The sequence below is a fragment of the Lygodium microphyllum genome, chromosome 15, assembly GCF_053477565.2.
Source record: "Lygodium microphyllum isolate KBCC chromosome 15, Lygodium_microphyllum_v1.1.10, whole genome shotgun sequence".
NCBI lineage: Eukaryota > Viridiplantae > Streptophyta > Polypodiopsida > Schizaeales > Lygodiaceae > Lygodium > Lygodium microphyllum.
The window spans coordinates 93004823-93020377 of NC_141149.1; the positions used below are offsets into that span (position 1 = coordinate 93004823).

The window sequence follows — 15555 nt, forward strand, 5'->3', positions numbered from 1 at the left end:
GAAACGCCCGAAAAGGACAGGCGTCCCCATCAACTTCTCGCACAAAGAATCCTCTTTGCGTATGAGCCCCGGTCATCTAAGTTTACGGAATCCACCGTAAAACCTCACGGAATCCACCGTGGAATATGCCTCCTGGCATCATACCCCCGGGGTGGGATAGCAATTGACCTCAATTGCTATTAGCTCAATGTGGAGCTAACAGAGTGGGGAAAGCATTTCGGTCTCTAGCGTGCATCCATTGTGCTTCCTCTACAGGATGGTTCTTAAATTTCACTAGATATCTAGAATACCTTCGGCCAGTTCTAGTGGTCATGTAGTCAGTGTCTATAATGGCTTCTGGTTCAAGAATTTCAATCTCTTCTTCTAGTAAAGGTGGGTTTTCATAGACAGGGTGGATAGGTAATTGTCCTCTAAATGGTCTCAATAAACTAATATGAAATGTATTATGAATTTTCCAATGTGATGGCAGTTCTAACTTGAATGCATTGTCATTAATCTTATGAATGATTCTAAATGGTCCGTAGAATCTAGGGGCTAATTTAACAACTGGATGTCTATCTACACTTTGCAGTCTACGCTTTTCTATTCTAAGCCAAACATAATCATCAACTTTGAAATTCATGGCTTGTCTTTTCTTGTTGGCTTGTTTGGTATATGATTGTCGGGCTTTAGCAATCATATCCTTTACTTCATCAAAAATAGTGTTATGCATAACAGCAATATCATCGGCACTTTGTATTCTATTAGACAAAGATGCAACAGGGGTAGATAATCTATGTCCATAAATAACTTCAAAAGGTGCTTTCTTTGTAGATGTGTGCGGTGTATTGTTATATGCAAATTGTAATAAATGTAAATGAGTATCCCATGTCTGAGGTTTAGAGATAGTGTATGCACGTAAAAGATCTAAAATAGTGCTATTTGTGGCTTCTGTTTGTCCATTTGTTTCTGGATGAAATGCAGATGAGAAATCAATCTTTGTGCTTAGATTTGCAAACAGTGTAATCCAAAAGTTATTACAAAATCTAGAATCTCTATCTGAAATAATCACTATCGGCAATCCATGGTTAGTAAAAACAGTTTTCAAAAATAACTGTGCTGCTTGTGATGCTGTTAAAGTTTTCTTACATGCAATGAAATATGCTTGCTTACTAAATCTATCTACAATAGTCCAAATCATGTCATGGTTAGATTTAGTATTTGGTAAGCCAGTAATGAAATCCATAGATATATGTTCCCAAGGTTTAGATGGAATAGATAAAGGCATTAATAACCCATACTGTTTACCATGATGTCTTTTAATTCTTTGACAAATCAAACATTCAGAAACAAAATTAGATACATCTGCATCCATATGCGGCCAATAAAAATCTTCAGTTAACATGCGTAATGTAGAAATGATACCTCTATGACCTTGATATGGGGGACAATGAATTTCATTTAAAACAAAAGATCGGAATGGAATAGTAACACACAGTCTCTTTTCAAAGAACATGAATCCATCATTATATGACAATGAATCAACAGGAATGAAATTATTTTGAACTAATTTTTGCCAATCAGAATAAAAAGTAATATCCTGGTGATATGTGTCTTTCATAGCAATTAAAGAATCAAAAGATATGATAGAAATGTTATGAATTGCAGGTCTTCTACTCAATGCATCAGCAACTACATTTTCTTTTCCAGGTTGGTATTGAATGATAGGATGGAAACTTTGAATGAATGAAGCCCATTTGATATGACGGTCAGAAATTTGGGGTTGGCTAAGTAGATGTCTAATGCTTTGCTGGTCTGTCTTTATCATGAATTCTGAACCCATTAAATAATGCTTCCATTGTTTTAATGCTTGTACAACTGCTAAGAGTTCCTTGTCATAAGTGGAATATTTAAGCTCAGAGGTTTTCAGCTTAGAACTAGAATATGCTATTGGATGGTTGTCTTGCATTAGCACGGCTCCTATTCCTGATCCGCTAGCATCAGTCACAACTAAAAAGAATGGTCGGTTAAAGTCAGGCAATTGTAGAACAGGGGCATTGGTCAATGCACGTTTAAGTAAATCAAAGGATTTCTGCTGGTTTTCAGTCCATTGATAAACAATGCCTTTCTTAAGAAGTTTGGTCAGTGGTAAAGCAAGTAATGAGAAATTACGTACAAACTTCCTATAGAAACTAGCAAGACCAAGGAATGAGCGTAATTCATGTACATTTTTAGGAATAGGCCAATGCAATATTGCGTCAATTTTCTTAGGATCAACTTTTATTCCTTCTTTTGATACAATATGACCTAGATATTCTATTTCTGTCTTAAAGAATTCACTCTTGTCAGGATTTGCAAACAATTGATTTTCTTTCAGTAATTGAAAAACTAATGATAAATGCTCATAATGCTCTTTTTCACTTTGACTGAATACTAAAATATCATCAAAGAAAACAATCACACAATACTGATATTTTAGAAAAATACGGTTCATCATTCTACTGAAAGTGGCAGGTGCATTAGTTAATCCGAATGGCATGACTAAGAATTCGTAGTGGCCAAACTGTGTCCTGAATGCAGTCTTAAATATGTCGGATCTATCTAGCCTCACCTGATGATATCCAGACTTAAGGTCAATTTTACTAAATATAGAAGATCCTTGCAGTTTGTCCATAAGGTCATCAACTCTAGGTATAGGATACCTATTCTTTACAGTGATCTTGTTTAATGCTCGGTAGTCAATACACATCCGATAAGTATTATTCTTTTTCTTGACTAGGAGCACAGGTGCACCGAATGGAGAACTGCTAGGTCGAATTAAACCTCTATTTAGTAATTCTTCTACTTGACTCTGGATTTCTTTTTGCTCTATTTGATTGTGCCTATATGGGGCTTTGCAAGGTGGTTGTGTGCCAGGTATTAGGTCAATCTTATGGTCTTCTGGACGTGATGGAGGTAAACCTGGTGGTAGGTCTTCTCCAAAACAATCCTTAAAATACGCGAGAAATTCCTTATGCCTAGGATGCATATGAGTTTCTTTTGCGTGCAATTCATTCACCCAAATGAGATATGATTTAGTATTCTTGCGTAGTGCACGTTTTGCTTGAGTATGCGAAAGCAGTGGAAACATATGAGATGCATGCATACCAAATAATGTAATAGATTTTCCTTGAAAATTAATATTCATTGTGTGTGTGGAATAATCTATATTGGGATTATGTTGGTGTCTCCATGGCATTCCTAGAATAATGTCGCTAGACTGTAATGGGACAACTAAGAAATTTCTTCTTTCAATATATGGACCAATTTGAATTTCTAAATCTTGAACTTCTTGTGTGCCATTGTACCTAGTACCTAAAAATGCAGCTTTTATGCGATAGTGCGTAGGTACTGTATGCAATTTCAATTCCTTTACCAATTTTGCTGAAATAAAGTCATGGGTACTACCGTCATCATGCAATATAATTCTTTCTTTTCCATGCACCATACATTTCATAGTCAACAATGAATGTGAAGTAGGCATACCTGGTAAAGTGTCGGAAGTAGTAGTAGGATCATCTTCTTCTTCAGTGAAATCCGGCATATCCTCATGCTCGTCTTCGTCCATAGCTCCAAGGTAGTTGATATGTGCTGATGGCTTCTTTGAATGACAATTTGCTGCGAGATGCCCTGGCTGGTGACACTTGTAGCATACGATGGGCTTGGCTTTGGTCACATTATTTGCAATGGCTGGGAGTCTGGGTATATTTGGATTTGCTTGTTGGATAGGCTTAGGATTTGGATTGACAGTGGATGGTAATGCAGGTGGTTTAGGCCAATTCTTGCAGAAAGATGGTGATGAAAAACGACCTGGATTAAACCTTCTGAAATTTGAATTGAATTGTTTAGATCCATAATTACCGTTTGCTTGGAATGGCTGTGGTCGTCGATCTCTTCCACATAACTTATCTTCAGTGTCGTGGGCTAAGGAGATGGCGTCTTCAAGGGTAGCAGGCTTGAACATATTCACCTCAGCGTAGTAATGTCCAAGAAGTCCAGACATGTACTTCCGCTTATGTGTCGTCTCTGGTACGTCTTCAAGCATGCGTAGCTGTAGGAGTGCATTCCAAAAACGCTCTGTATACTGTGGAATAGGCTCACGATCGCGCTGTTGGAGTAAATCCCATTGCTTGATAGCCTTCTCATGAAATTGCGGTGGTAGGAAATTTTGCATGAAGTTCTTCTTGAAATCTTCCCATGTAGCAGGACATTCTATACTCTTGCGGACTACAGTCCACCAAAGTGATGCTCTATCTATCAGATGATTAGTAACACACTTGATTTTATCTTTCTCAGGATAAGTTTCCTCATGGAAATAATCATCAAACTGGCTAATGAATGATAAAACAGTCTTTCCTTCTCTTATGCCATTGAAAGTGCGAAACTTGAAACTTCGTTTACTTATCTTGGATTCCTTGCGAATGGTTTGTGCTTCAAGAGTGGCGTCGATGGTACGGCGAATCAGATCTTCAGCTTGAGGTTCTTCTTTATCAGTGGACGCTCCTTGTAGCTTTGTCAATTGCGCTTGCAAGGCTTGCCTAGCTCTTCGCTCTTCGTCCAATTGCAGCATGATAAGATCCAGCTTTTGTTCCATGGTAGGCTCGGGTAGGTCGTCTTCAACCATAGGATCATCCATATGTGGAGTAGTCATCCTGTAAAACTCAACAAACCTTTCTCACTCAAAATCAGTTAGCGGGATGAGCGTAGCTCAAATTTGGGGTTACAAGGCTATGTATTTTTGGGTATTTTCTTCTTCAATTTTCAGAAATTCTGAAATATTTCTGTCTCCGTTTGCTGAAAGTACTTCAACGAACTTGTAGATAGGTAAAACAGCTTGCTGCGAACAACTTTCCAGTTCAGAGTTTTTGCATACGAACAAGTCTTCTATGAGTTTTAAGCGTTAGTCAGTTCTGATTTAGTCTGACTTGCAGAGTTGCAGACTTAGCAGACTTGCAGAGTTGTTGACTTGCTGGACTTAGCCGACTTGCAGAACTTGCAGGACTTGATTCCAAGTGACTTACTGAACTTGACTTCTGGAGTGCGAGACCCGGAGTTTGCAGACTTGTTTGCCTTCACTGACTTGCAGAGTTTGGAGTAACTTAAGCTTAATGAATTGAGCTTAAGCTTAATAAGCTTAAGAAGGAGAAAACAGGCCGCCGTTTTTTTCGTGAAGGGGGGGGGGGGGCGTTTTTTTACTGACGCGGAAATTTCGGAGATGTCTTCTTGCCAATCGATTTGACGATTTGAAGCTTATAAAGCTTCTTAAGCTTAAGACTAAGCTTTAAGGTCAAACTAAACTTGATTAAGAAGAAATCTTATCTCTGTTTGCAACGACTTGATGAAGAACATGTATGAGTGGTCCTCCGCCGACAGAGATTGGTCCTTCGCGATCTGACAGTGGAAACATGGGTTCTTGATCGCCAGAAGTCTGCCTGTATCGACGGTTCGCGACGAGATTGACTGTAGAGGCCGTTTGTTCCTGGAGCTCCGCCTTCGCCCGAGATTGGTAGCGATTGGAAGCCCTTGATCTCTGCTCCGCTCTGATACCACTGGTGCGCAAATCGAACGCAGATAGCTCACGTGGTGAATCCCGGAAGGTCCCCAAGAACAAAGTACTCTACTTTTTAGCACAAAAACCCATGTAAAAGCAAGCACGACATGAGACAAGAGACAAATTGGGTTCAATCTCCCCCATGCCTTGTGTGAGCGCTTCACAAAGCATGTATTTAATGTATATTTCCAATCTTTATGCTCAAAAATAGCCCAATTACAAAAATATGACAAGCTTTTAGCTTTTGAGTTTGCTTTCTACCAAAAATAGGAAAATAAAGCTAATGGACGGTGCCCATAGTGTCTGGCACGCCCAATCTCAATGTCCAAATAGAAATAACATATCCAGGCGCATAAGCGCATACAAAATAATAATAAATAATCGATGTCTCTATAGACATAACAAAATATAGGCGTGGCGCCTATCAAAATATAGTCCAAAGGTCGAAAACCCGCTAGACTCCAATGCTTTCCTCCGCCACTGCTGCTATCTCTACACATCAACTGAAGCATTCACAATTGTTAGTAAAATAACACAATTAAACCGACAAAAGTGATTACCTAGCAGTCTTCAGCTACATAAATAAATCAACTGGTTAGAAATAAATCCTAACCTTAATTTATTACGAGTGCGCACTCTAAACTCATAAACCCTTATTAATTTAATATGCATTTTGCGGAATCACCCGCTATGGAATCACCCATGTACACACTAAATTAATGAAACGCCCGAAAAGGACAGGCGTCCCCATCAACTTCTCACACAAAGAATCCTCTTTGCGTATGAGCCCCGGTCATCTAAGTTTACGGAATCCACCGTAAAACCTCACGGAATCCACCGTGGAATATGCCTCCTGGCATCAATTATCATCTTTTTCAAACTCGTTAGAAAAAATGGTTTGGCCCCTTGCTACTTGTGATCAATTGTGAGGATGCGATTCATTTGTTGAAGTATATATTGTCTAAGATTATGGGCCTAGCAAACATCCCTAGTTTGCCCATAGCATGGCCATCTAACCCATGTAGTTTGCAACATTTAGAGTACCAAGAGACCCATTAGACAATGTATCAACTAGATTCTACTGTGCAAAGCTTCCATCCCTTGAGACAAAGCATCCTTTGCCAGTTGTGAAGATTGTTGCAGGTTACATATTACGCTAATAGTTGTTGTTTGGTGAGTGGCTCCAACTCAGGAATTAAAATCTTTAACAGTTTTGAAGGCTGAAAACTACCCATCCACATGAAGCAACACTCTGCTGGTGACTTCCACATACTAGAAACAATATGGAAAACATCAGCTTTAACAACAATACACTTCAAATGGAAAAGCTCATCAAAATGGGCTATGCCATGTTCCACAAGAAAGGGCGAATCACTATTTGTCACATGAGCAGCTAAAGTATACCTTAGCTCATAAATCTATCAATTCTACTCCTCCACCCAACAAGCATAATCCATATCAAATGTTGCAACACTTGGATGACTACGATCTCTAGAAGATCCTCCAAGATAGAAGCCTTGTTGTCGTGGTGTCCAATGAGCCAACATCAATCAGTGTTAGTATCTTATAAATGCCCAAATTTACTATTGTGTCCTTCTTCTGACAAAGGTAGCTGCAATTTTGATGATGCCCACAAATGATCCATACATAATGGCATTTATTGATTCAATGATAGTCATATTTATAATCTTTCAGACAATCTAAATGTCTCTCTAGATTTGTTGAAGTGTTCTTTTGCATGTAATTATGAAACTTTTTTGAATATGATGTTTGAATGCTCAAGTGCTCTAAAAGGATTTACTTGTCTTGTGGAGAGACCCTCAGTTGAATATCATGGAAACTAATGTTGCATAACCATCAAAACAAGTTTCAACTAAGGTCACAATGTCCATTACTCCATTAACTCAAAAAATTGCTGCTACACTAACTTTTTCCACACTAAATAAAGATACTTCATCAAGGAGCCCCATGACTTCACTATGAAGTATATGATATTCCTTTAATCTTTGTCATCCTACATTATCATCAAGACTTCAATTCCCTTTATGTAGGATTGTCAACTTTTCCATGGTGTCAATGGGTGGCAAGCCACCCCCTCAAGATCAATAAACTAGGTTCCTTGATACCCTTTTCCCATGTTAGTTCTTAAGGAAATCGAAACTTCCTCACCCTTGAGCTTTCAAAAACTTTTTTTTTTCTTTAGATATATAGCTTTTGTCACAATGCAATGTGTCCTAACAAGAATATGCTATTGAAGATGAACTTTGTGCTCCATCACACATGATTTGAGAAAAAAATGCAAAATTGGATCCATGTTATGCAATCATATAAGCAATGCTCCACAGGAAAAGATGGATGCATTAAAAATATAGTGCCTAGCCTATCTACATGTGCCCATACATAATGCAAGTTGCCAACAAAATTCCTTGATTACTTTAAATCTTTAACCTTACCTTTCATCACTCAGCAAGATAAATATTGTACTTTGCTCCACCCTCCTAAAATCTCACAGTCACTCAATTAAAAAATAGTCCTTATAATGTTGACCAAGAAAACAACCCATCTCACAACAATTGACAGCGTCCTTCACGACCCTCAAAACTCACCCAACTACCTTTTCCACTCAACTAATGGTTCCTATTGAAGTGATGAATATCCCAACTCTCGTGCATGCAAAGAATTGTGAATGCATAATGAAATGTGTTCTCTCAAGTGTGCATGCATCTAAGATTTACTGCCTATAGCTACAATGGGCATCATGCCATGCTAGTACTCAACGATGATGCAAAACATGCATCAAACCAACCCTTGGCATGGAAGTAATTGATAAAATTAGGAGACGACCCCCAAGTGTAGTGCATTGGACAAGTGCAATGTGAAGTGCTCATGAACCCATAATCCTTGTAATGTGCAAAAGATATCGATATGTATGTGTCTTAGCCACTAGGATTTGAGGTTCCCCATTCTAAAAATAAAGTTTGTAAGGTGAAGAAGCATTGTATGAGTTGAAATGAGCCCTTAGAGTATGGTATTAATGGATAGATAAATTCTTTTTAGGCTCGAATTTCAAAATATATGCCTCAGATACTAACTTATATATTTACAAGGATGGTGGTGAAAAGTCTATAGTGATTGTCATATATGTGGATGACCTTCTTATTATAGGTGAGTATAAATATATGATCCATTTTACTTGAAAGGCTTTGAGCTTTGAGTTTGAAATGATAGACTTGGGCATCGTTGTAGAATTGTTAGGGGATTGAAGTCTGCTGGCTAGAGCCTAGCAAAATCTTCATCTCTCAAAAAAAGTATGCATGGAAAATCTTAAAAGCATTTGGTATGACCAAGTGTAAGGAGATAGCTACACTTATGGAGGTCAATGCGAAATTATTCATTGAGGATAAATCAATATTAGTAGACATTGGGAGGTATAGGAGGTTTGGCAATCCCACTTCTTGTGTAGCACTAGGGTAGATATTGATTTTGTTGTTGGTGTTTTGAGCAGGTTCTCAAACAAACTATGAGAAAATCATTGGAAAATTGAGATGCAAGTGCTTAGATACTTGAAGGGAACTCTTGACTATGGTATCACATATAGTTCTAGAAGTGTGCTTATGGAGAACTGTGACTCAGATTGGGCAGGTGACAGTGATTCCAAGAAATTAGTTTCTAGATATTGTTTCTCTTTAGGTTCGGGAATCTTCTCTTAAATTTGTAAGAATCAACCAATTGTGGCATTGTCTTCTACCGAAGTAAAGTGCAAGACAACTTGTTTTGTTGCATGTGAAGTAGTATGGTTAAGGAGGGTCTTATGGCATATGGAAGTACAGGATGAAGATCCAACAATGCCAAGAGGGATAATCAAAATTGCATCTCCATTGCCAAAAATCCAAATTTTTCACACATGTATCAAACTCATTGAGATTTCGTATCATTATGTGCATGACTTGATCGAGAATGGAATAATAGAGCTAGTCTATTGTACAACATAGGAGAATGGAGTAGATATCTTCACCAAAGCTCTTATGAATTATCTATTTCAAGTTTATCTTCAAAAACTTGGTGTTGGGCCAAGGATGTAGTTCACCTACAGGTGGTTTTGAAGGGTGGTGTTAGATATGTTCGATGCCTCACCCTTGTAAAGTTCCATCGATGATCCATGGTTTGTAAGGCACCCATTATGAGGAGAAGCCATGTGTAAGCAGAGACATTGGTTCGGTCCTAGCTTGTATATCAGATGAGATCTATGTGATCAAATGGCAAAAGGTGACCTTTGTGGATCTACCCTTTGGATTAAATAGAGTAGTTATATTGGTAACAATTCAAGGCACAATGTATCAAGTTGTGGGAAGCACCCTTGACCCAATGATAAAGGGAATACTTGGTTGACTACAGAAGGTTCATAATATGGTCGAATAGCCCGACTAGACTACCTTTTCAGGCTATAAAAGAAATGCCCCTACAAAGCCATCATCAATCTATCTTTCACCTAGTTAGAGTTCTTCCAGCTACCCTTAAGCTCTTCACTTATTATCTATTTGGATTGCCATCTAAGCTTCACAGTGGAGGGCATGGTTGGACAGACCCATCTTTGATTAGTTCGTTTGAAATTAAAGTAGTTTCTGTAGTTTTTATTTTTCTCATATTTACAGTGTGTTCTCCACTCCTTGCTTAGATTCTGCTGTTGCACCATGTAATTTCTACAAAATACACATATTGACTCATGACTTTGAACACTACTTTATGATTGAGCACTACTTTGAAGAAACCATACCCTCCCTAGTATATCTAATCTACCACTTCTCCTTTGAGTATTGTATTGAACCAAGAGGTAGTTTTCATTGGTTCAGGTGGTCTTCGTGTAAAGAACACTAGCGCCACCCTTTCATTGAATCACAAGAATTTGCACACACCTTGTTTGCTTCCAGTGTAAACTTCCTTGAAGGTCCCTTTGACTTATTCTCCATATTACTATCATAAATCTTGTCAATACGTCTACTACAAGATGTAGATTAGCATCAAAATGTAGCCCAAGATCTTCCTTGCTATTGATAGAGCTATTTCTAGTGACTAGCTACTTGATGAGCTCCTCCATCGACAGCTCACCACTTTCATCTAGCTCATTTCCTTCCTCTCCTCTCTTGCATTTATGGCTATTCCTTTATAGCTCCTATCCTTGCATAGCTCTTAGCATTGGGACTAACACTACTCTTAGGCATTTCCTCATCCTCCCGCTCTCATTGTTGGCTCGTTTTAGGAGCTCTCCAACCAAGCTCCATGCAATAAGTTGCATGAAGAGCTTGGCCATGTGGCCTCTTGCTTAAACCACTTGGCTTTACTTCCCTTAACCCGCACTCTCTCACTCACAAATTGCATAGTGAAAATTGACCTCACATTAAAGAAAAATCTTTTGAAGCGAATATATATTGTGCCTTTGTGGGGATGCGGGGCGCATGGTTTGAACTGACACACTCTTCAAACTCAATCCACACTCAAACCACTATGCCATTGGCTTAAAGAAGCTTTAAAACCTTGAAATGTAAAATTTTTTAAGTTATAAAGGGACAAATACATGTAGTTTGATTAAACATTCCTTAAAAATCCCAGCAAAGTTTTGATTAAAAATCCCTTAAAAGTTTATAAAAGGACGAATACATGTAGTTTGATTAAACATCCCTTAAAAATCCCATCAAAGTTTTGAGGAGAAGGATTTTGTATATGCTACCAATAATCATATTTTGTGAACACTGCGAATCTTATTTCGGACGATGTTGTTTCTGATGGTCAAAAGGACTGGGTGCGTCTATGTGGCTAGGTAGGTCTGCATTCTTCCCCTTCCTCGCAGGAATCAAATCGGGTGCAGAGCCATCAGGGCGACCGAGCTAATATCACCCTCTCACCTCCTCTCACGGGTGCTTCTGCATCCTGTCAGCAGCCATTGAAGTTATCACATAATAGGCTGGCAAAGCACGACAAGATCCCTTCTTTCAAGCTGGGTTTTCGAAAGGAGGAGCTTGCGTAGAGGATCCATTCGGCCTCCATTGTCGGTCTTTGAGGTTATTCGACAAGGCCGAAAACAGAACTGGCATTTCCTTCTGGGCTCTCGTAGGGGAAAGCATCTATCGATGCGGAATCCTGATAAATCTTTACAGGTTCATACTGCTCAGGCATTGGATAAACAGTTGCACAACTTTCTCAATCACGAGATCAATATTGCTTTGGCTTGGATCATTGTTGTTTAATTCTATGAATCACTAGATTAATCTCTTTGACGCAGAGAGACCACATGCTCATTCACAAGTTTTAGACAACTTCCCACCATAATTCCCACTTTGTTCTTTCACAAGTTTTAGACAAATTCCCACTGTAATTCCCACATTGTGAATTGCGACAATATCATGAGCTTCACTGAGGAAGGGATGGCATCATGCTGGCAGCCCTACCTAGCTAGGTATGCAGTGCCTCCTGAGTAGAAGCTCTTCATGTTGAACACTCAAGGTAAAAACAAGGGAAAGGGTCCCTTTTTCCATATGGGAAAATGTCTAAAGATTATTGTGTTTTTTTTTGGCAATTTCAATGCTGGCATGTACAGAGAGCCACATCCCCTTTCTTCGTGCATTGGAATGCTGCCCTTGATAATTCTCTTTTCTTTTTGCTTTGTAGGACAGCATGCAGGTGAAGTGCTCTGTTGAGGACGGCGATGGGATGCACAAGCAGCTCCTCGAACAACAGACATGGCTGCCGAAGAAAAAGCTTCCCCCATATTAGACATGGGAAAAGGAAGGATGCTTTCTCTGCTGCAGGCGACAGAATAGCTCCCTTTTCCCTGGAGAGACCTAGAAATCACATTCGATCATGGAGCTTGGATGACATAAGTGGGTCTCTTTATGATGAGGCACTCTTAGGTCTGCACAGTTATCAACATTGCAGTGTTAGTGACAACGATTTTGATGAAATTCCTTGGGCTGCAAGCAGGAAATGGCAAGACCAACATTTGAGCAACTGCAAACAGTACAAATCTGAGCAGGAAGAAGGTGAAGATGAGGAGGAAGAGGAAGAAGATGAGGAAGTAAAACAGGATGAGAGAGAAGAAGGAGCTGGGAATGAGAGAGAAGGTGCTGGGAAGGAAGTGGAGGAGGTCAATGAGGAAGAGGAAGATCAGGCAGTAAAAGAGGATGAGGGAGAAGGAGTTGCTATGTCTGAAGTGGAACAGCCTCAGGAAGATCAGCCTTGGTGCATACCTTTCTTAGTTGATCTGGCAAAAGGAAGCCCTTGTAAGCTATGTCCAGAGCAAGAGAGGAGGCTACGCCGCATCAATCTGGAGGTTCCTGCAGGTCTGGCAGACCTCAATTCAGATGCTTCAGGCGATGAAAATGAAGGGTTTAACTTTGCCAAGCTAGATAGAAGCTATTCAAGCTTTGGCTCAGAACAAGGAGAAATTACGGTTATTACACCTGCAAGTTCTGGTTTCAGTGAAGTTATAAGCACAGTAACATCCTTTTCTGAAATTTGTGAGAAAGTATGCTACTGTTCAATCTCTGAGCCAGAATTTGAGGTGCTTATTTCACTGTCTTATCCCAATTTCCATTTGGAAGATTCTGACTGCTATGCTTTATCTCCAGATTCTGCCATCTCATCTGATGTCTCTCCATGTACCCCAGTTCTGGAAAGGTTTCCATCAAACTCAGTGGGACAATCCTTTGATTCTGAGAAGTCTTATATGACAGGATCTCGTGCTTCATTTGGAGATGGCTCAATATCTCCCTGTAGCCCTTCTCTTTCAGAGTCCATTCCTGGCTATCTTCCCCAGGATGCCTGGTCTAGATTTGCCTCAACTGATTCTGTTCCATGTGAGGAGTTTCCAATTACCCCTCTTAATCTAGAGTGGAACTCGTCTACAAGAGCTACAAATTGGGATCAACCATACCCTTACGATCCTTCCAATTGTCAGTGGAATTGGTTTTCTTCATCAGAGTCTCTGTGCACAGAAGAAACAACTCAATCTGGAGTTTTGATTCCAGGCCTTCCAAATGATTTAGCACAGCTATGTCTCATGCGGGTTTCATTTATTAAGTACGATCCTCGTTTCCGAATGGTATCTAGACAGTGGAGAGCAGTTCTTACATCTGAAGAGTTCTACAAGGCAAGAAAAACACTTGGGATTAAAGAAGCCTTTATATCACTGGTTGTCCATGGTAATAAAGTCCACATCTTCAGCTTACAGTCATGCAGATGGTTTTGTCTTCCTCCTTTACCACGAAGCAATGACCACCTCTCCTTTTGCCAGAGCATATCTCCTGAGTGGGATTCAGTTCTTGAAAATCAGCTTTTACCTAAATCAGAAATGGTATGTGATTGGGGAATTGATCCATATGATTGGTGGCAAATTGACACCGTCACAGCATCACAAGGGACACCTTTTGTTATTGGTGGGGGAAAGACAGATATCAACTCCTTCATTTCACCAAACAAATGTACTAATAGGGTTCATAAGTTTGATTTCTGTAGAAATGATTGGATTGCAGTTGCTCCCATGCAGGTCTCACGCTCCCATGCTGCAGCAATTTCTTTAGATAGGTTGATATATGTTGCTGGAGGTAGTGAAAACAGAGAAGATGGAGCTTCTGTGGAGGTTTATAACCCTGAACTTGACAAGTGGTGCATTATCTCCAGTATGAACACTTCTATGCGAGCATGTGTTGGTATTGAGCACAGTGGACACTTCTTTGTAAAGGGTGAAGGTACAGCCCCAGGTAATTATGTTGATGGAGAAATCTTAGATGTAGCAAGAGGCACATGGCAGAGGATGAGCCCTGGAATGAGGAGGGGACTTGAACGAGGCCCCATGACATCTTGCAACTCCAATCTGTTTGTTGCAGACTGGAAAGATAACCTGTTGAAAGTTTATGATTCTCAGCAGGATTCTTGGTCAGTTGTAACCAAGCTTCCTGCACGGATCAGCCGTTTAGTAGGTCATTTCAACCACCTGTATGCTCTGTCAGGGAGAGTAAAAATTGATTCTTATAAACACCGTTCCATCTCAGATGCACCCACTGGAGTTTGGAGGCTTAACTTGAGAAAGTGCTCGAGGCATTTTGTGGTGCCAGACCTCGAGGCATCTTGTCAAGTAGAAAAAGCGTTTGTATTGGTTGAGAATGAATTTAGCAATGGGGATTCCGACAACCTCTTACCACCCAGTGCTTGTGACTGTAACTGGGAGTGCTTGTGGTGGAACTCCAAGCCAACAGTGAAAACACGAGGCCTAGCATGGGTTCCAAGCATTGCTCATTGTACTCTGTTTGAGGACTAGAGTATGAGACCGTTCTTTTTTCAATGTTCTTGTTGACTGTTCAGAAAAATATGTGGTGCCTACCACCAAACTCGTCCATGTAAAGAGTCAAGGTAGGTTTTAATTTGCTTTGTGGTTGCAAAGTTGTACATATCACAACAAATCCAAGCAAGGTGAGGGCCTTTTTGTTCAGCCCAGCTCCCCCTTGCAGGTGTTTTGTCAACCCTACAAGTGCAAATGAGCCATCCAAGAAAGAATAGTAATTTATCTAGTCTTTGCAAGTGCTAATGAAGGCTTCATGTTTGAGGTTTGTCAAATGATTTAATGAGCTGCACCAATGGCTAGATTTCTAGCAATGGTAAGCCAATGGTCTGAAACAAGTAATCATAAAAACTAGGAAGAACAAGCAAGTGGACACACTTGTGTGATATATCATGTTATAGCTTTCAGGCCTTCGTTGTTAATAGCACATCTTCAACCTTAAGGTGCATCACAGGTTTTGAAATAATTGTAGTGGGGTATTGTATGTAGGATTTGATCACAAAGATGGTAGTGGATCCTTTGTTCTCAAGCATAGATATTGGAGTGGAATCCTAAGAAGTGCGGATGCCATTGAGTGTGGTAAGAGGAGGGTATATTGGACTTTGCAACACTGGTAGATTAGGTTTGGAGTGCTAAGGTACAAAATGCAGATTCA

The 15555-nt window shown here is 39.7% G+C and overlaps 1 protein-coding gene and 1 pseudogene across 5 annotated transcripts; one reads left to right on the forward strand and one right to left on the reverse strand.

The window, feature by feature from the left end:
- Window positions 1-6557: 6557 nt before the first annotated feature.
- On the reverse strand, window positions 6558-7116 carry LOC148024765 (transcription factor TGA2.2 pseudogene; annotated as a pseudogene).
- Window positions 7117-11301: 4185 nt separating this feature from the next.
- LOC148024766 (uncharacterized) lies at window positions 11302-15158 on the forward strand. 5 transcript variants are annotated; one of them, XM_087694415.1, is made up of 2 exons: window positions 11302-12067; window positions 12233-15158. In XM_087694415.1, exon 2 carries the CDS (start codon window positions 12270-12272, stop codon window positions 14877-14879), a length of 2610 nt encoding a protein of 869 aa, XP_087550541.1. In that variant the 5' UTR covers window positions 11302-12067; window positions 12233-12269; the 3' UTR covers window positions 14880-15158. The 5 variants fall into 5 exon arrangements, with proteins under 5 accessions (XP_087550541.1, XP_087550542.1, XP_087550543.1 ...); XM_087694416.1 differs by having other exon boundaries at window positions 12238-15158; XM_087694417.1 differs by having other exon boundaries at window positions 11302-11721.
- The last annotated feature ends 397 nt before the right edge of the window (window positions 15159-15555 follow it).

What these genes read in the sequence shown, in the direction of transcription:
- LOC148024766 (XM_087694415.1), top strand. Translation starts at nt 12,270, where the DNA reads ATGGGATGCACAAGCAGCTCCTCGAACAACAGACATGGCTGCCGAAGA.